Source organism: Phoenix dactylifera, unplaced genomic scaffold, assembly GCF_009389715.1.
Source record: "Phoenix dactylifera cultivar Barhee BC4 unplaced genomic scaffold, palm_55x_up_171113_PBpolish2nd_filt_p 000402F, whole genome shotgun sequence".
NCBI lineage: Eukaryota > Viridiplantae > Streptophyta > Magnoliopsida > Arecales > Arecaceae > Phoenix > Phoenix dactylifera.
Window position 1 is genome coordinate 425281 of NW_024067844.1, and position 22003 is coordinate 447283.

General features: G+C 38.6%; 2 protein-coding genes across 2 annotated transcripts; both read right to left on the reverse strand.

Moving 5' to 3' along the window:
- Positions 1-435: 435 nt before the first annotated feature.
- Positions 436-8394, reverse strand: LOC103722713 (protein PGR-like). Its single transcript, XM_008813366.4, has 5 exons — positions 7910-8394; positions 7674-7787; positions 6178-6400; positions 1528-1776; positions 436-812 (listed from the first exon to the last, which is right to left on the reverse strand). The coding sequence occupies exons 1-5, from the start codon at positions 8056-8058 to the stop codon at positions 681-683; spliced, it is 867 nt and encodes a 288-aa protein (XP_008811588.2). The 5' UTR covers positions 8059-8394; the 3' UTR covers positions 436-680.
- A 1646-nt stretch (positions 8395-10040) lies between these two features.
- On the reverse strand, positions 10041-14264 carry LOC103722714 (D-glycerate 3-kinase, chloroplastic). The gene is made up of 12 exons (XM_008813367.4): positions 13959-14264; positions 12952-13325; positions 12592-12671; positions 12309-12360; positions 12185-12226; positions 11952-12030; positions 11725-11756; positions 11576-11644; positions 11324-11398; positions 11116-11232; positions 10934-10984; positions 10041-10426 (listed from the first exon to the last, which is right to left on the reverse strand). The coding sequence occupies exons 1-12, from the start codon at positions 14128-14130 to the stop codon at positions 10283-10285; spliced, it is 1287 nt and encodes a 428-aa protein (XP_008811589.2). The 5' UTR covers positions 14131-14264; the 3' UTR covers positions 10041-10282.
- Between the last annotated feature and the right edge of the window lie 7739 nt (positions 14265-22003).

The window sequence follows — 22003 nt, forward strand, 5'->3', positions numbered from 1 at the left end:
GTGGTTACGATTACCCTCGTTTCCAGCTTACACCAGAATTACGAGGCTTTCGTGCTCTCGTCTCACATGCTACCGTCATCATATTGCCATCATCGTGGATTAGCATATCCTGATAGACGGGTACACCAGATACTTGTTTGAGCAATCTGGTTGGCGCTCAAAGAAATTGCAGTATGTCAACCCCCATCATGCTGCAATCAAGAGTTCAGCTTTTAATAACAAAACCATCACCGTAAAGGAAACAACCGCAGCAAGGAGAATAGAGATGAATAGCAAGTGCTCTTATTCCCGTTAAATGCTTAAGAACCCCAGAAACTTTTCCTCCTCCCAATTCCACCCCCACCATTCCCATGGGAAAGCAGAGAGAGACTGTCCTTTTCCATCTAGAATACGTCGGCACCATAAATGCTCCCGTAATTATCCCAAAATTTTAAACTCTTATTATAAGTGGATTTTATATCATCAAAAATCCTTATTTATAGATGTCTTTTTATTTTTAATTTTTTCCGACTTGAAGATTTCACAAAGTCTTTATCTTTTAGTTTCCGGCTTTTCCCGAATATATCCCACAATACAGAGAGGGAGGGAACCAAGTCCGACCGTCATGTTGAAGGTACAGTAGATGCTGTCCGAGAATCAAGAAGACGTAGTCGCTCGCGAGAGCAATATATGGAAAGCCACTAGAAGATGTACAAGCACGCAACAGACGTAAGCAGCGCTGTTGATAGCACCGACACTGCATTCACAGCATTGTTGTCCAGAATGCTCATTCCTGAAATCTTGACCACTGTAGGTGCACGTTTTCCAACAACCTTCAAAGAAAAATATAAGAGAGTTACAGCACATTTGTCATAATTTGTATCAGCAGAAAATTTTAATAAGAACAGGCAGAAATAATCCGAATATTTTTACTCATTTGATGCAAACAAACAGCGTTGGCCTGCACAATTACATCACTGGGCATCAACATTGATTACAAGCCCATTGATGATAACCTGCACCTCAAGCAAATAAATGAATCTGGAACTATCAAATTTATGAACTCCTGCTGCAAGTCAATGACACGAGACTTTTTGGATAATTTAAAGCAAAAGCAAAGAAAAAAAAAGGGAGATAGAGAAAGGTGAATGCAAAAGGTGCAACTTCATGAATCTCGTGATCCCAGAGGTGGCTGATCAATATGACAAATCAGATTACTAGAGGCTTGGAGCAATTGAAAAACATAGCAAAGATGGTTTAGCAAAAAAAATCATGCAGTTTATTAGCTGATGGTTTAGCAGATTCCTTCTGAAGCGAACATTCAGGGGATCTGTTGCACGTCCATGTGATTTAGAAAGCAAAGCATACAAGAAACAAACATATAATGGTTATTGTTCCTACATTCTCTTTGATTAATAAATAAATTTGGTCATTTACGTCAAGCAATTTCCTGTTGGGTTGCTTAAAGGGAACTGATAACATCTTGTAAGAAAAAACGAGATAGTGATAAACGAAACTTTATGGGACATGGCTGATGTATTCATTTACCCTTTTCCTCAAGGTGCAATAACCACTGAACTGAAGCGTTGCTCCTAATAATGAATCAATCAAACTCCCACATAGACCAGCTGCTGCAGCGACTGGTATTACTAGCAGCTGCCTCCAGATGACATCATGAGCACATTCAACTGTAAGCAGTCCAACAATAACATAAGCAAGCCCGATAACAAAGCCAGCTGCTGCAGCTGCTAGAAGTCCTTCCACTGTGACACCACCATTTGTTCCCTTTCGGACAGTCTGCTCATACAGAGAGAAAAATGGTTTAAAGATGTTTCCACTGTTCTGAAAAAAATATAATATGATCCTAAGGTGCCATAAAATCATCAACACAAGGTATCTGGTTAGTAGTGAGACAACATCTTGGTGACTTCGTCAATGAGAAAAGCACGTCTTTGCATTGATTGTAAAGCAAGAAATTTCTAATATTGGAATCCTTAGGAGGTACCATTCAGCAGCATTCAAAGCCTTTTTATTACATTTTATTTTAGAAAACAGTTAGCGCAACCGTGGAATGCAAGCCAGGGGCAAAAAATCACATAATGCAAGGTGAGAATTCTGTTTTATGTTCCATTTCTAGGAGCTTTAATAGGGATTATTATTTGAAGAAAACTATAAGACTCCTATCAGGCAACTAGGAAAAGCAAAATTGCATCAGAATATTGATATTGGCACCCACTGAGAGATTGACATAAGGGTACTGCATGGCATTGTAGTAATTGGATCCAAATGCTAAGTGAAGTACACAATCCAGGTGATGAAATGCAGAGAAGATCAAAGATGGACATCATAATGCATGCCTCAACTGCTTTTTTATTCTTGCTCAATCGGTAGGGTACAGAAAGATGAGATCAAGACCTGCTTAATTGGGCATTACCACTTCGTAGAAGCTCATCTAACACCACTTGCCTTGTTTGAATTTTTGTTTGGCTTATTACCTGATCCTTGCTTTCCAGATCATCTGATGAGTCTTTTTGTACTATATTACCTTCAAAATGCAATTTTAACGACAATGAAGTAGGATGGCTGTTTGGGTCTACTCCCTTAATATCTGTCTACTTACCAGCAAAGTTTTCCAATGAGACTACTATTTTCAGCACTCTAAAGAATGAAGCTAACAAGTCTTCTGACAGTTTTGGGGTTAGGAGCTATCCGAGTTTCAAAATATTTTCCAACAAAACTCAGCGCACCTACCACACGGTAAGATTAGCATTCAGTGTTGGGGGATTGATAGCCTGTTTTACCTGAAAGGCTAAATTTAAAGAGCACACTAGCTGCTGGCAGGAAAATAATTTTTTGTCCCTACAAGTTGACCATTGCTTTGGATTTAGTGGGGGAGCTTATTTAGAGGTTAGGCTGGAGATATTGAAAAACCTTCCCATCGCTATGGTTCATGAACTAGGTCCAATTGGTATGGTATGGCCTTTTTCCCGCCAATCTCCTATTTCATCTACCTTAAGCATTGTCCATTCCATTCAATCCCGTAGGAAATTCTCACTTAATTTCAGATATTATACTCTATTTTTTTAGAGCCTCACATCTTGTATAGCTTGTTCTGCCTGGATGGAGCCTTCGCTTCGAACTATTGAATAAAGGACGTACTAGTTCGTGCAAACACCTAAAGTGACCTCATTTAAGTCCAATATTTGTTATCAGAACAAAAGAAGAAATATGGAGAGGCTTGGAGAGGGCCGTGGGGGAGGGAAAACTGAATACTCAACACATTCAACTATAAGATTGATTTATGACTTGAGAATATTATCTTAATAAGCTTGTAAGAAATGCTGTTTCATCATCTATGAAAAGAAAATGAGCATAAGAATGTAGAAGCTGCATTTGGCCTATCCCTGCGGCTTTAGAAAGCAGTGCAAAGGAAATGTAAACACTTAAAAATAACTACCATGTCCACCCCACTTGAGTACAATAGTATCATCTGACATTTGGCAAGCAAAAAAAGGATCGACAGAACAGGTATATGTTTGACACTCCTTTTAATTTAAATTCTATAATAAATAATTATTCATTATGAATCCTCAAAATGATTACGAACTATCTTTGTATTACAAGTATTGGTGGGTGTTTAACTACATAACTTTTAGCTGTTGGTCTTTTCAGTAATTTAGTTCTTCCAAATACCAAACTTCATGTCAATTTCTAGGGAACCAGGCGCTACATTAAGTGCAGACCGGAAAATTAAAAGCTTTTGTTGCCATAACAATGAATGTCCAGGTGAAAACTATGTGAGCATAAAGAATAGTACACCTGTTTAGTGGGAGAGAAAAAAATCTTGATGGTGGATGAGCCAAGAGAGGCCTGGTCATTTGATAAAAATGGTGTCCTTAAAGAAATAGTTAGTAAAATTGTTTGCTTATGTAAGTATTTCTATGTGAAAGGAAGACTTGCCCAGCTGATTATACTATGGATTTATTCATGATATCATTTTCCATCTAAAATATGAGCATGTTGTCATGTTGAAGAATGTTCATGTTATTGGAATGCATCAATAGGACAGACTATATAGAACTTCTGTTGACACTTAATTGTTCAAGGAAATTACTATTTTTGATTCAATTGCTAATCTTGGAGGGAGGAGAAAGAATAAGGAGGGTGAGGGTTGGCTGCAATAAACACACAATTCAGTTTGGCAAAAACATGATTTAGGTGATTGTATTGCTTCGTCTTTCATTCTTGAATATCCAGCTATCTGCATCGACACTTGCACAAAGGAATGGTAGTGAAGGTCCAGGGATCGTAGTTGGTTAGCATGAGCTTCTACAACAATACTAAAACTTCCACTTGATAGAGTCAACTTCCGACACACCTTCAACAGAGCTTACATGTGTTTGTTCCTGCACTTGCATAGCTGGCTGTATGCACATATGCAGTAGCTAATGTTTCATTTGTTGCTTGTCACTCTTTATTGGTTCCTATTGATATATATTGGTTGACTACAGTGTTGTATGCACTCTAGGCTGTACGTTAATATGCTTACATCACAGTTAGTCACACAATTATTTTATCCGCCATGCATTTCAAATATGTTATACCATTTTTTGTGGAGTTTACTGCGCTAGGGGTACTCTAGAACAACCAACACGTTAGTCTTTGATCTCCATGATTACGGGTCCATGTAGCTGGCAGTTGGGTATCCATTTCTAGACTTTTATGTTGCTTTACTTGACCTTCATAGCCTCCATGTTTCTATGCAATATCTTTTGGTTAATCCATGTGTTTTCAAAATGGTTTTTAGCAGTTGAATTCACAATTTTCTTGTAGATTTTGGATTCCGAGTACTCTTCTTTTTTTTTTTTTTTTTGCCTTTGACATGGTCCTTAAAGTATTGATATTTCCTAAAGTTCCCTACAAGTTCTTCAGTTTTTAGGTTGGTTTTCAAGACTGAGCAGGTTTTGTTCATCACTTTATGACATAAGCCAAAATTTGATAGCAAAAAAATACAAGCATCTAGGGATAATTTAAACATTGATCTGGACAGGGTATTATTTATAATGAACATCACTGTGCCCTGAGTGATGTTTTATCTCAAAAATTTGTTTCATGCATTCATCTCTTCCTCTAGTTCTTTCTTTAGGCTCAAATACAGCTCACTAGCAGTAGATGAAAAGTAGAGATGATGGAGATTGTGAATGGATGTATAGAGCAAGGGAATCTATTATGTGACAAGTGGATTCCTTTGACTATGCATCCTTGATTCCTAATAGTGTGACATTTGACTATCTCCAATTCATAATTTGTTCACTGTCAAGGTTTGAAACGCTGATTGTAGCATTGTACCATGCGTCGTGCCTCCTGTATCGTGCATTGTATTGATCCATACCAAATACACATGTTGATACAAATATAACGCTCATGCCAACAAACTGTGAATAGATACAGGGGGGGGACCACCCAACATACCATACCAATATCTAACCAGTACTCCCCTGTATTGCAAGATTTAAATCTTGTTTGCCATGCATGCTAATCTAGAATGTGATTTGAGGATAAAATGTACAACATTTGACTTTCTAGGGATTGGCAAATTGAACTACCACTCGGTGCTCATTTACTTGTTATATAATTATTTTTTAATGTTTTCATTGAAATATAAAATCTAAATTAGCAACTTATGTTTTAATTAGCAAATCTTGGTTTGATAAGCAAAACTAGCTCATTGTGCCATGATTTGCATTCTATCAGGGAGACGTTCGAGCTGACGAACATGGAGATAAACTTATCAACCCACTTCAGGGGTGTATAGATCCCATTACTTACATCACTGACCAAACGGCAGAACTAGAGCTGCATCATCTAGTTACTAGTAAGTAGATGACCAAAACAAAATTCTCGACTTGCTGCAATTAATGCTGATAAGTGTTGTACCCACATGTAACTAGCTAGATGAAGATGTTATATACATGTAACCAAATCAGGCTTTGCAGTCATTATTAGCCCATGACTTGATTCTTAAAATTCAGAGTTTCTTCTGAATAGCTAGTAAGAGACCTTGAGTTTTCTCTTCTTTTTTCGAGAATTTTCTCTCTGATGTTATAGGGCTACAATCCCCATTGTTTTTATAAATAGAAAATAGTGTCTTTCTTTAGTGCATTACTAAACATTACTAAGTTGTTTTAGTGCACTTACCTTGAAAGTTGTAATTAGTCGGGGCTGTGCATTACTAAGCATTCCAATTTCGGATGACCACGTGTCGCCATTGCAGCAGGCATAATGTCCGATGATACCACCAATAAGGCCAGTAATAAGAGCCGACTCTCGTGTGTCCAAGCACCTATCTTTCCCACCCGTCCTTTTTGCAACTAAAACTACCAAAATCGTTGCAATTGCACTATTAGCCAAAACCTGTACCCTGTAAACAGAATAAGGTTACTCAGAATAAACAATGTGACACAAATGGCCAAAACATCAATAAAATACAACAGATATCAAAATTTTATGCTGCACATCAAATGACAATTATTGAAATTCCCCAAGTCTTCAGAAATCAAAGCTTGTAATTGACATGAATTCAACACTTAATGTGGTCCACCACATAATGGTTTCCCAAGGCTTGGTTTTCTGTAAAGGTAAGAAGGTGGTTCATGAACAGTTTAATAAAGAGGACATCACCGAATCCACTGTTTAGATATTAACACATGAATTTTACTTGAAGGAAATCCAATAAATCTCTATGGTGACATGATATAAGTTTTTTTATTAAATAATCCTAACTACTAATTGAGATGATCTACAGATCAACCAGCTATTGAGTAGCAAAACCAACATATATATTCAAATTAAGTTTCTTTAGAACATGAAATCATAGTCAAGGATCACATTTATAATATTGGGCAAAGATGCATCCATGACACAAACAAATAAAATTTCCAGTTAAGATCAGAATATGAATTAATAAGCAAGAAACACATTTGAATTGAGCTTCTTTAGAACATGAAGTAATAGTTACATGAGGGAAACATTGTATCAGGCAAACCTATGTCGACGGCTCAAAGATAAAAAATATTTTCAGCTGAACTGCATATCAGAAAGTGAGTAGGCCATCTACATAACTAGATCAAAATATAAGAGAAATACTCAGTTAAATCTTATCATAATTACCACCTACTCAGGTTAGCTTTAGGAATTTTGTTTTCAACATCAATCCTAATTAAGGGCTACCTCCTCTATATAGTTAATCTTTTCTACATACTGTCCCAACAACTTTCGCACCTCAGATCATTGCTGCATAGACCCTAGCGAGAGATTATAAAGTTTGGTCAGTTTCTTTCTATCCAATCTTTGGCTGGAATTTGACTGGCCATATCAAAGAAAAAGGGTATATAAATAATTGCAGATGAGAAAACTAAGAACACGAGATATAAAGAAATCACCAAAAAGAGTATAGGGCAAAATTAGACAATATGGCTGGATATTTAAATCAAGAAATGAAGAAAACCTGCTGCCACGTTAATCTGGGGAAAAGAACAAGAAAATAAGCACGAAAGATAAAGTCCTGGAACTGTCCGTCATATAATAGTTTCCCTAAAAGATCTAGCAGAAAGGTCTACAGGTAAAGCTTCAAGTCAAGAAAAAGGAGAAGAGTGAAACAAAAGGGAATTGAAATTTGAACGGCGAAATCTCACCAGTTCCGTAGACCTCCTTCCTTGAAATCCTCCTCAATGGCCCTCTTCTTCTCTTCCCCTATCCTGGTGAGCTTGGAAGAGGTGAAGAAGAAAACAAGAAGCAGCGCTCCGAACCTACGTTGAAGTAAGTCGGAAGGATCAGAGCACAAACTCAGGGAGATTCTGTTCGATTCGATCCGATTCACAGACAAGATAATGGAGAAAGGGTCCAGAAAAGGGAATGGAATCGATCGGACCTGTAGTCAGCGGCGATGTGGATAACCATCACCAAAAACCCCGCGAGCGCCCCCGATCCATCGAGCGACCTGCGCTTGTAGGCTCTGGCAGCGATCAACAAGGAGAGCACCACGGAGACCACCGATCTAATCAAGAAACCCTCCATCATCTTTCCTCTCTCCACTCTCGAACCTATGGAGATTAGGGTTTGGGTTCGAATGGGGCTTTCAATCTCTCCCGGCGGCGGATGGGGATTGCTGGGAGAACTCGCCCGTCATGGCAGTTCCGCTTGAGGATTTTTTTTATGCGGGAACCGAAAAGATATTCCGCCAGTGCCGTCCCGGCCGAACGATTCTATGCGGACGCCAATATCGCCGAAAAGCGACGCGACGCTTACGGAAACGGGATCCCTTCGTTGGCCCAGACATTATCGCGGGTACCCGAACGAGCGAACGGAGCCATCCAGTTCCGGGGAGGCAAACTTTCCGGCTTGCCCGCCCACGAAACCAGAAAAGAACCTCTTCTTTTTTTTGGTACATCGCACTCTGTTTGGAAGTTTTCGGATAATAATAATTGTGCTTGCGGCTTCTTTCTGTTATTTATAATTCATAAAGTAGCCCTCGCCCGTTACACATACTTCTAACGTTTAACCCCAAATAATCCATTGGGGTTTTCTTTGTTTGCTCTTGGACTGGTTTGATCCATAGAAAAAGAAAGGAAAAAAAATAGGATCAACAGAAAAATACAGAGATGCTGAATATTTGATTTGATTGATATTTTTTACAAAAAAATAAAAAATAATTATTCTTTATAAAATTATTATTTGAATGTATATCTATTTTTTTTTGCGCATTCATTAAAAAATAAACAGCTTAAAATTAAAATGATTAAAATATCTTTATAAGTAGATATGTAAAAAAAAAAGTTACAAAGGTATACGAGCAAATAGTAACTTTATGAAAATATTCATGTGATTTCTCATATTTAGAAATGTGTGCATTCAAAAAAAATTGAGCCACATTGTCATTTTTTTTAAAAATTTTTTGAGTTTGTTAAGTTGGAATATTAGGTGATCCCTTTGTAATGCTATTCTCCATTTAATTTTGATATAATTATTATTATTGAATCTATGACATCTACATATTCTTCATCATTTTTAAAAGATTAAAGCATATCGAATTTAAATCAATTGTAGATGTTTAAATTAGTAAAATACTTTTTAGTGATTTACATGTTGAGATGAAAATTTTGTAAAAGCAACATGATTTACTCTATAAGAGTTGATATTAACATGAGACCACATGACATGATAATATTAATTTTTTTGTTACCTTTTTGTTATTAATGAATTATTTTTACTGAATTTTAATCATTTTTTATTATTTTTTTTAAGTATATACCCTTGTAAATATGCATAATTGCATGAATATTCTCACAAAGTTATTTACATATGTATTCTTATAAAGTTACTACCCGTAAGACTATTTCAGTCATTTTAAATTTAAATCATTTATTTTTTAACGACGTTAGATGGTATAAATATATATATAAAAAGAATAAAAAAAGTATACATGCAAAAGTATTTTACGAAAGTATACATGCAAATAGTAAATTTTCAAAAAATATTTATACCATTTTGTATATATTGGAGAGTATATATGCAAAAAACCAAAATCTATATAAAATATAAAAACTTCAATTTCCATAAGCTGCAAAGATGCTCTTAAGCTTTTAGATAGAATGAAGTAAGACTTTTCTATTTATTAAGGATATAATGGATATTTTACACAATTTTTCTAAAATAGTGGATGTTTGACCAAACATAAACCACTCTCGAATGTACCATTTTCTCATCACCAACCAAATATGCAAAAACTATTTCTCCAGACATTATATAACCAAACGTCGGCTTTCTAAAAAAAACATCCCAATAAGAGAAATTTTTCTCACGAACCAAACAATACAAGCCAATTCTTCTTTAAATACTTCTCTTTCACATGCCATACATCTCAACTATCATAACAATCATAGAAGTCTCCTATATTCGCATCACTTGCAATAGAGAATAATTTATAGTCTAAAAATAAATAAATAAAAAGTAAATGATCGAAGATAACATTTACCAAAAAAAAAATAAAATCAAAGATGATATTGAATGAATAAACATGACATATTCCCTCTTTTGATGAACATGTACAAAAATATCAAAACAAGAATTTATTCTTTAAATACCCACTGAAAGATGAAACTAACGTTGTACAGAGTCTTCCAATCATAGATTACTTCTCGGCATAGGCGGAAGAACATGCACAAAAATATCAAAATAAGAATTTAATCTTTAAATACCCACTGAAAGATGAAACTAATGTCATACAGAGTCTTCCGATCATAGATTACTTCTCGGCAATAGGATTCCTCTCTTCATCAATATCGACAACTAAAAGGCAATTTGGATCCAGGCCCTTTGGTCCTTCAGAGTAGAGTGGTGGAAGATAGGCCTTGTATGCCGGCAGATACCGTGATACAAAATCCAAAACCTGCAGGAATTTAGCTTTCATAAAAATGACAAAAGTTTATTCTATGAAACATAAGGAACCGGGTGGTGTGCATATGATAGAGGCAGACCTAATGAGGACAAGGACTGATATGAAGTTCATCTAAAAATGCTTGCACATTCCTTGGAAAACTCTCAAAAAATGCAGTTTGAAAACAGTCATACTTCTGGAGGTATGGACAGACATATTTTGAATTAATAGCAACACTCTCAACATGTGGCATAATTATATTAGCAACTACTTGTCAAATTCATGACCGTAAATGATCGGCGAATGCAGCATATAACGTATATATGCTGTATAGGTTCATATAATAAACTCGAGGATGGCATCACAGCCAACTCACAGACAAGTAATATCTCGATCAATTAAAACTAAATTTTAACCAAAATTCTTAAGCAACATTATGTTTGGGCTATGGAAAATCAAACATATATTATGGGGTTATAAAGAAGAGCAGAGGATGATAGAGATGAATGACTGCAACACCTCTTCATCAGACATGCCAGGTTTCCCATCCTCCCTCATGGCCACCTCTGCCTGAAATTCCATAAGAGAGATACATATTATGCTAAGAATTGCTACAATTGAATGTTTGAGATAGAAAGGTCATATATGATGTTCATATAATAATATAAACTGCTTATATATCATCACATTATGACGTTAACCTGCAAGCGCCATTGGTATACACAGTTGGGATCCTTAATCTTGATAATAATCCATGCCCCAACAAACTTGTCCCATGCATCAAAGTAGGCTTCAAGATTTTTATTTACCACTTCAAGCTGGAGAATAGCGAGGTTATTACAGTTAAAAATTATTAAAAAATCCACCGGGAAATTTTATTTTTTTATTTATTTTTCAATAAGAACTTGCCTGTGGATCAACTGCTTTCACAACTTCATTTGGAAGAGGTTTGAACCCAAGCATCCAACCTTCCAACAAAACAACCTAAATGACCAGAGCACAAAAAATACCAATAAGAATATGACATTTCAACTTGGTGGAAACTCTTCAACAATAATAATTGTTTCCATTCTTTTTTTTTTCAGGTTGGGGGGGTGGGGGTGGGGAGGGTTTAAGATTATTGACTTGATACTATTAATCTACAGTTGAAGGTCGCTTTACCTCCATAGGCCCTTCAACCTCTGGCCATGTTGAAGGGTCAGCTCTATCACCCCTCCCTCCATTAGCAGACTAAATACAAAGAAGAAGTCTAACATGAGCACCCAATATTTTTCGAGTGAAATATTTGAAGGCTTATCTTTTAAGCACACCTTATCATACCGTGGAAGCTTCATCTTCATACCTGAATGGTTTTAACATATTATGGATCATCATTTTCATTCCACTTGAAAAGTGTCTTTTGATTATATATAAAGAAAAATTATTCCATTCTTCCAATTTATAACAAAGCATACAATCCAAATTGCTGATGTTGATCGGCTGAAAACACAAATTAGACATATAGAGAAATGTCTGGTGATTCCTTGAAAAATCATACCTTTTTTTGTCAGCTTGCTTAAAGATGTAAGTGTATCAATTGAGAACTGCAGGTCATGGCTTCCCGCATTCCCACGAAACTGAAATGTGTGAACAGACGATATTCACAAAATGTTCATTGCAATCAAACTTCCATAAACGAAGATACTCCAAATTTGGGAGATTTATGACATCACAGCTGAATCATAGATTGTTCAATTACTGTAATATACACTCGGTGAATATTTTCAGCACCTCCAAGAGAGCATTTCCAGGATTTTGACTCCTTAGTTTAGCCTGAAACAAAATATTCACTCATCAGAATACAGAGAAAAATAAACAAGAGGGCAACCACTGTTCTAAATCTCTATATCCCTACCTGATCCTCCGCTGTCAAATAAAAATCGTCTATTGATAATGTTGCTGCATTCCTGAGAGATATTTAACATAAACACACCATCATATCATATTTGTGAATCCATAAAGAATACTAACATTCGTCAAGCGGGGAAGAAGGGATGTCATAATTGGTTGAATAAGACAAAAAGACCTGCTGAATCTGAATCAGGTATTTACTCTAAAGGTTATGATAGTTATTATATACAGAAAGTATCATCAGCAAGCAGATTATATTTCTGGCTCCTCATTATCAGCAACCATACCTACCAGATCGCCGGAAAAGATGATCAAGAGCAAAAACAAGAGTTGTTTTTCCACTACCTTGAGGAGCACTTACACCAATCTGCAAAGCATAGAAAGTCAATGTTATTTCATAGGGTCCTAGATTCTTCTTCTTCCTTTATATTCATAAATACAACTACTCCAAAAACTTCCAATAAGTTATATTCGATGTCACAAAATCAATATCTTGTTCACAAAAGTATGATGTCCCGCTCAAGGTTCAAATCTCAAACCAGGAAATGAAGTTGAAGAAAACTCATTCAACATAGATTTTACTCAATAAAGAGGGACAATAGAAGCTACTACCAAGCTGTAATCACAGTCGGAGAGCATACACGTACCACTAGAGGTGGGATCTCATCTCCATCATTAAATTTGGACCTATGGCGCGAAATCTGATCTTCACACCAGAGGAACACCGGAACGTAGAAATGATATATTCGTGCCTTCTCAGGAGCTGACAAATTAAGGTCGTTCAACCGGAACAACTGACACAAGCCAAAACCAATCTGTAACCACCTGTCGATGGACTCAGCTACAGTCTCAGCAGTAAAACCCAATTTTTCGATCAGAGGACCCGAGCATATGAACTCAAAGAGGTCATCAACAGAGGCAACAAGAGTAGGAGATGTAGGAAATGCCGAATAAAACTTCGCAGGTCCTTGCCCATTGCTTGCACTGGTGATGAAGTCCCTGTGGGTGGTAGAGGGAAAAACTACCATACAGAAGAAGGAAAATGTTTTAGCTCAGAATTCTAAATAAAGTTTCAATTCATTAGCACTATAATCCAATATGTACCCAACCAAACCAAGCAGAACAGCCACCTAGCAATCTATTGAGACAACCATTGTGATTAAAAGCACAGAAATCTAATTAACAATATATATATATATATATATATATATATATATATATATATATATATATATCTCGAAACCCAATAATATATTATCGGAAAGCATTTTATGAACATTAGTTTAAGCCTATCATTTATATATATTGCAATTTCGATACCCGAAACCTTCCCAAGAAGAACAAAAAAATCTTCTCAAAATAAAATGATGCAATGACCAGAGAGGAAAAGAAAAGAAAAGCAAGCAGGATTAACAGCAAGACAGAAGCCCTATTGATCGTTAGATCTCCAGAAATTTACGTGCAAGCACCGGCCATGAGGCAGCAAAACAAAAGATAAAAACAGCAGATTTGATAAGAACGAAGAAAGATAAAACTAGAAGCCTAAATAGTAATCCTCGCTAAAAGATTCATAGCAGTTTCTTGGGAAAGGAAGGGGGGGAAGTCTCTTTTGAGCACATCTCCTCTTGTATTGGAAGTGGGGTTCGTTTCTGACCTGGTTTAGGATCGAGGCCTCGAAGGCAGAAAGGCGAATTCTTGTGCAGAGATGAGATAAGATGAGAGGGAGACGACGACGAAAAATGGGAGGAGGAACGGAACCCGTGGGAAGGAGAGAGGGCGGCAGCCGGCCATGGCGAAGGCTGGGACAGCGCGCTCAGAACCCTCATCCCGACGCTGGCGGTGAGGGAAGACGCGTGCAAGAGCTCCCCTATCCGAGCAGAGGCGCATCACTAGTTGTGGGTGATGCTCTCCAGGCTCCAGCTCTATCCAATTACCCGATTGCCCCCTTTCTTCCATTCTTTTCCGCCCGTCACCAATGAAATTATCCCTTTATAGAAATTTGAACTGGGCCCGGCAGTCGGATGCCGGGACTGGTTCGCCCTTGACGCGCGCAAAAAAAAAAACCACATTACTCCTTCCCTTTTTTTTTTTTTATTATTTATTTTTTTATTTTTTTATTTTCAAGACGGATAATTCATACAATTCTAATACAAACACATCTAAACAAAATCGAAAAATAATACATCTTCGAGTGCTCTAGGCATCTTACTTTTTCCGACCCGCAGAGCACCTTCAGAATGATTGGCCACATGGCACATACGAAGCCACCCAATCTGCGGCTCCATTGACCTGACCTTTCTGTATACATGCTTGGCCTGAAACACTACGCCACCACTAACCATTGTCCGAATATCTCAAAGCAGGGGGTGACACGCACACACCGCCAGTGCCTTCCTAGATTCAATCGATAACTGTTGCCGAGTCACCCTCAAGCATAACTGCTTTGGCTTGCAGCACACGCCGAGCATGGCCTAACCCGGCCCATGCCACCTTTAGCTCAGCTTCCAATACCGAGGTGTCAAAGATCTGACAACCACCAGTAACAAACCACTCTGAAGTCCGGGCCTCCGATGATGAAGCCAACGCCAACCCGAACCCTTTTTGAAGATGCATATTATTACATAAAAGTCTCTCATGTTAAGTTTGACTATTTTGATCCTAGTGACAAAATATGAAGAAAACCAAGATTGGAGGAAACATGCTCTGTGCCTTGTTGTTGTATTGATGTATGCTTTATCTATATATATAAGAGTTTGAAATAATCAATGACTACAATTAAGGACTAACAAAAGGAAGGAGCAAAAGAAAGAAAGAGTTAAATAAGGAAAACAAAAAGTCCTTGCTTGCTGCTAGCCAGTCAGCCTGTCATACATTAAGAAATAATCAATGGTTGTAATTAAGGACTAAAGAAAGAAAAGAGCAAAAGAAAGAAAAAGCTAAGTAAGAAAAATAGCTAATCCTTGCTTGCTGCTAGCCTGTCATACGTTAAGACTCCCCCTCAAGGTGGAGTGTGTATGTTATGCACACCCAGCTTGCAGATGAGAAAATTAAACTGATCGGAACCTAATGGTTTTGTGAAAAGATCACCAATCTGATGCTGAGAAGAAACATGAAGAGTGCAAATGAAACCAGCTTGCAATTTTTCATGAATGAGATGACAGTCAATTTCTATATGTTTGGTTCGTTCGTGGAAGACGGGATTTGCACCAATGTGCAAAACAGCTTGGTTGTCCCAAAATAAGAGAGCAGGTTGGGGATGTTGTATCTGTAAAGTTTGTAGAACAGTTAACAACTAAGTATGTTCGCAACAAGTGGAAGCCATTGCACGATACTTAGCTTCTGTCGAAGAACGAAGGACAATACTTTGTTTCTTTGATTTCTAAGAAATAGGAGAATCACCAAGGAAGATGTAGTATCTGGTGACAGATAGGTGAGTATTAGGACAACCAGCCCAATTTGAGTCACAAAAAGCCTTCAAATGTAGAGGAGAATATGAAGGAAAAAATATTCCTTGACTCGGGGTCCCTTTGATATAACGAATAACCTATGTAGCTGCATCCATGTGAGGTTGACGAGGGCTATCCATAAATTGACTGAGAATTTGAATAGCATAGGATAGGTCCGGGCAAGTAACCGTGAGATACAGTAAACGTCCAATTAGTCAGCGATAACTTGTGGGATCATCCAGAGAAGGGCCATCTGTCTTGGTGAGCTTCAGATTTTGAACCATAGGAAAAGTGATGGGTTTGGAGCCAAGAAGACCACTATCTACAACAATTTCTAGAGCATTCTTGTGCTGGCATAAAGAAATTCCTTTGGAAGTACAAGCTACTTCTAAGTCCAAAAAATATTTGAGAGGACCCAGATTTTTAATCTTAAAATGACGATGAATAAAGTGTTGGGAACCCGCCCATGCCGCAGAAAAATCAGATAAGAAGAATGTAGCGGAAGGGGCATGCGCGGGATCAGCGTTCATCGCATGAACGTATTTCAAAACGATGTTCGTAGATAGATTAGGATTAAATTTTTTTAAAACCATTAGGAAGATCAGATCTTCACCTTGTGCGGGTAGATGATCACCGCAAACTGATGATCATGGTTTTGGATGAAGGCTCGCCTGAAGCCGCACACGCGTCCGGCCTCTATGGGTATCCACACGAGGCAGAGGACCAATCCTAACACTCGAATCTCCCCAGGGTGCTAGCTCCCTTGCAGAGATTTATTTTGATGGCTGAAGTTCTCACTTTGAATCAACTCTTGATTGCCTTAGGAAGGAGGAAGAGGAAGAAGGATCTAGGGAAAAAGAACCAAAGGCTAGATGCAGCCTTTTCTTTCCCCTGCATTGGAAGAAGGAAGGGAGGAGGGAGAAGGCCGCCAACACCTCTTTTTCTTTCTCCTCGCTTGCGGCTGAACCAAGGAAAGGGAGAGGGGCTCACGGTTGGAAAGGAAGAGGGCTTCAATGCCCTAGGTGCCGCCCACACTTCCCCTTATAAAGCATGCAGAGCTCCTACAAATTAGGAGCTCCTTGATGTTTTTCCAAGAGGGGCGCCAGCCCCTCTTGTTTGCCGCACCAAGGAAAAACAAGAGGGGTGTACGCCCCTCCCTCTTGATTAACCTAGTCCTCCTCTAAGGAGGACTAGGATGCCCTCACATGGTCAAGTCCTAATCTAATTAGGCTTTGATCTAAGTGTGAACCAATTTGGTTTTAATTCTATGCAAGTCCTAATCCAATTAGAACTTAAATGAATCATGACTCAATTGAACTCTTCAATATCCTAATCCAATTAGGAGTCATGTTAATTCATTAGATTAATAATTAATTAGGACTTAAGAAATTCTAATCCAATTAGAACTTGTACAATTTTAGTCCTAATTCAATTAGGATTCTGATTTGAACCCGAAGTCCTAATCTAATTAGGACTCTGGGAATCCTACTCTAAGTAGGACTCTAATTTGAATTCGAAATCCTAATTCAGTTAGGACTCTAGGAATCCTACTCCAAGTAGGACTCACAGTCCTAATCTAATTAGGACTCTAGGAATCCTACTCCAAGTAGGATTCGCGTTTAAGTCCAATTAATTAAATCCCATTGTTCATTCTTCAACTAATTATCAATCAAATTGATTACTCGTGATTCATAATCACAATTCAACCATCGGATCAGTCAATACCTTTAATGTGTGTGACCCCATAGGTTCTATTCTGTCTGGTAGTGAGATATATTGCGATCTCCATCACAATATCATTGAAAATTCCTTTCAATGGGTTGGAACGATTCCAACTCAACTCATCAGGGATCATCGATCATCGATCATCGAGATAGTCCCCGTGAGTCTCACTATCCACTAGTGACACCTAGCAGCATGTAGTGGCTTCCCAGCAGAATGGAATGATGAACCTCTAGGTGCAGTTATCATATGATACAGTCCTTTGTACCACCTATCATCGTTCGGTACCAGAAAAGGAGTCGACAAGTCTATGCCAATGCCAAGAGAAAGTTGCTCCTGCTACTAAGGAAAGGACTCTAAGAGACTGACAAATAGTCAGTCGGCGGAACGGGAGGCTTTAGAGATTCTGTTCGAAGCCGCACCTCGTGGATCCCTACAGGACGGAGGTCATGGACAACTCGTCAAACCCCATCGTCTGTCATATGTCAAGATTTATTCGACTTAAGTTCGAGAGTTGAGAACTCTTTCTCCACTGTGCATACTGCCCCAACCGAGGTCTTACGAACTTAGTCTTATAAATCACATAAAATCACTCCTTATCTATCAAGGTCGATAGATTCCATGTAGGTGCATACCCTACTCCTACAGTGAACCTACTGCAGCCAATCTACACTACAAGGTCCCATATGTCTAGAGGCCATGTATATGTGCAATCAAACTACAATAACCTCACTGTGAGTAGCCGAAGTACCGCAGGTCAAAGGACCAGTCACACTACTGCAACATCAAGCTAGTCACTGATGAGTAGATAGACATCCAAGTGACTTCTTGTATTGGTCACGCTTAGTACCCTTGTTCTCTAACAAGCACATGTATTATCACTTCAGTGTCCCCACACTGTGGACTCGAATCTCGTCCATCCATAAGGAAAGCGATGTATGCACTGATCTCATTGGATCGATCACCATCCTCGTGATGATCCATCGATCAGGAGCATTTAGAAATTAATCACCAATGATACATGGCTCAAATTCTCAACTCTTGAGAATATGAATCATCATCTTATTAATTCCTTGGACGATTCATAGACACATAAACAATATGAATAAAAACGATGCCTATTTATTATTCAATAATAATAAAATCAAGTACAAAATTATGTTCCAGAATTAATAATGTGTCAGCCAGATTGGCTTATAGGGCATACATCTAACATAAAGGCTTTGAGGTCAGCAATAAAAGCGTTATCATTGCTGGCGATGATAATATCGTCGACATAAATAAAGAGAGCTGTAAAAGAAGTACCATGTACCCATGCAAAAAGAGAATGATCACATGATGCTTGTGACGAGAGTACAAAAGTGCGATTTACATGCTGCTTAAATTAGTATTACTACTAACATATCACAATAAAATCGCTGAGTTAATATTATATTTTTGTTGGATGCAGGTGATCATAAATTAGAGTTAAGATGCATATTTGGTATAGATTGGATGATGCATGATCCTGAACCTGATCATGCTGGAGCATAATTGAATTTGGTCAAGTACACTTGCACTTGAGCGACACTTGGCAGCCATCCGGAGGCAACGCATAATGGATCTGCCCAGGGTCTAGTTTCATCATCCGAGAGGATCCAAAAGCCCGTGGGGTTCATAGTAGCGGATCCGTGATCTGATCTCTTGCGTCCCTTGCTTCCGCTCATCCAAATTTCATCCGCCCGTCTCACGCGCCTCCCAGCCGTCCGCGAAGCATCCACCCAGCATCCCGCATCCTCCTCTTTCCCCATTTCAAAGGCTTCTAGAGTTCATGATTCATTCATCCCCACCGTCACCCCGGCATCATCCGAATCTCAGCATCCCGAGCCCAACATCCGGCCGTCCGTGGCGATTCTCCTGCGTCCAATTCCTTGCAATCTTCCATTTCCGCACCTCAACCTCCTTCCAACAAAATCCCAGCCTCCTCAGATCCCGTCCGCATTCATAATGCATCCTGCGAGCCTCCTGTGAAGCTTCCCAGCGTCCGCATCCAGCGCATCCAAATTTCATCCTGCGGCTAGCTTCCAAATCCGCATCATTCCGTGATTTGCCTCCTCCAGCGATGCATCCATTCCGTCCGTTCCCTCCAAATCAGCTTCCGGATTAGCAATCCATCAGTCCGCTTCTTCCGCGTCCGCAACATTCAGAGTTCACGATCTTCCCAGCGTCTGCATCGATCCATCCATCCGTTCATGGCACATCCTAGCATCACAACAGGCTCAGCATTCGCGATCTCATCCTAGCCATCCACGCCCATTCCCCTGCGAGCATTAGCGCTCTCACGAACTATATGAGGGGCTCTCTCGGCTGGGAAAGGGGGAGTTCTCATTCTAAAAAAAAATAGAGGAGGGAAGAAAAAGAGAAACAGGGGATGCCCTGTTTCCGAAAAGAAAAAAGAAAAAAAAAGAGGCTGATGTTTGGAATGAGTGGCTGATATCTTAGGAAGGGTGATGGAGGAACCTTTGATGTATTGCTCTTTGAAGTAAACTCTGAACTTTTGCTTTCAATGATTTATATCTATTGATATGTTCTTGATCCATGCATAGTTATTTCGTAGATAGTTCTTTAATGGCTTATGTCTATTGATATATGGATTACTTTAGTATTTGATTCGTCGTAGATGTAGTAAGCACGATGAATGCTTAAAAGTTGAGTTTATATGTTCATGAAACATATTTTTGATTAGATCTATCTTACCATTAGTCTTTAATCAAGAACCATAGAGTTTATTTCTTGGATGCAATATCATTAAGAAGGATTCCAGGTCCCTACCATCTCTATTTTATTGAACTTTGTTTATTTATCTATTATTCTCTGCTTTTAATTTCTGAAAATCAACTGAAAATTACATCTAAAAATTATGCTAATAATCCATAGATCGTTTCCTGAGGAATCGGTCTCGGACTTTCGAGTTATACTACTTGTGCGATTCTCCTGTACTTGGGAGAGCAGTTTTGCAACGCATCAGCTTGTATAAAGCCATGCTCTTGAAGAGTGCTGGAGAACTTAAAGAACCATTACCGAGAGGCTTGTTTCAAGCCATAAAGGGATTTGTTGAGCCAACACACCTGATGCTCCCTCTGAATAAAGAAACCCGGTGGAAGGGACATGTATACTTCGTCATGGAGGTCATCAAGAAGGAAGGCGTTGTTGACATCAAGTTGGTGCAACTCCCAATTCTTGATCGCTGCTACAGTCAGAAGACACTGAACAGTAGTTAATTTAGCTACAGAGAAAATGTGTTGTGGTATTCAAAACCTTCTTGTTGAGTATAAATTTTGGCCACTAAGCAAGCTTTGTAACACTCGATAGTGCCATCAGATTTGTACTTGATTTTATAATCTACTAGCATCCGACTGGATGATTGTTAGGAGGAAGAGTAGTGATTGTCCAAGTATTATTCTCCTCAAGTGCTCGAATCTCAGTAGCCATGGCATCATGCCAGTGAGCATATTTAATAGCCTGCTGAAAGGTGCGATGTTCGATATGGGAAGATATAGCTAAAGCAAAAGCACAGTGAATGGGAGACAAACGATCATAAGAGAGTGATAAAGAAAGATTATGAGGAGTACCTGACTGTTGGAGACCCAACTACATAGTGGATGATTGGGAACATTTAGGAGATGACGCCAGATGGCAATGATAGTCCTGCAAGTATCCTGGTTGCCGTGGCCTTGAAGATCGCTTTAGGTTGGAAAGGTGCGGTGGCAGGGTTGAAGGAGCAGTGGTGGCCTGGGTGGAGGCGAGGAGGAAGTTGGCACGTGTTCAGAAATGGAGCGAGGAAGCACAATTGAAGTTTCAGGAGAATGATTGTGGTAGGAAAATATTGTTTCATGGAAAATAACGTCCCAAGAAATGAATATTGCATGAGTGTCAAGGTCAAGGATTTTGTAATCTTTGACACCATATGGGTAACCTAAGAAAAGACCACGCCTAGCATGGGCATCAAACTTAGAACGATTGGTAGCATTAGTGGAAGCATAACACAAGCATCCAAAAATGAGCAAATGGGAATATGATGGCTTGGAAGAAAAAAGAAATTTATAAGGAGACTTGCCTAAGAGAAGTGGAGTTGGGAGGCGATTCATAAGGTAGGTGGCTGTAAGTACGCAATCTCCTCAAAATTGAAGAGGGAGGCTAGCTTGGAAACGGAGTGCACGAGCAACATTGAGTATGTGTGGGTATTTGAGTTCAACAACTCCATTTTGTTGGGATGTGTTGACGCAACTCCATTGATGAATAACTCCCTTTTCAGCAAAGAAATCTTGCATGTCAAATTCAAAGCCATTATCACTGCGCACTTGTTTAATATTTGCATTGACTTAAGTAGAGATAAGTGAAAAAAAAGGTTGAATGAGAGAGCAGGTTTCATACTTGGTGCGCATGAGATAGACCCATGTGCAACGTGTAAAATCATCTATAAAACTTTAAAAAAAATATTGAGAACCATCACGAGAAACCATAGAAAATGGTCCCCAAATATCAATATGAA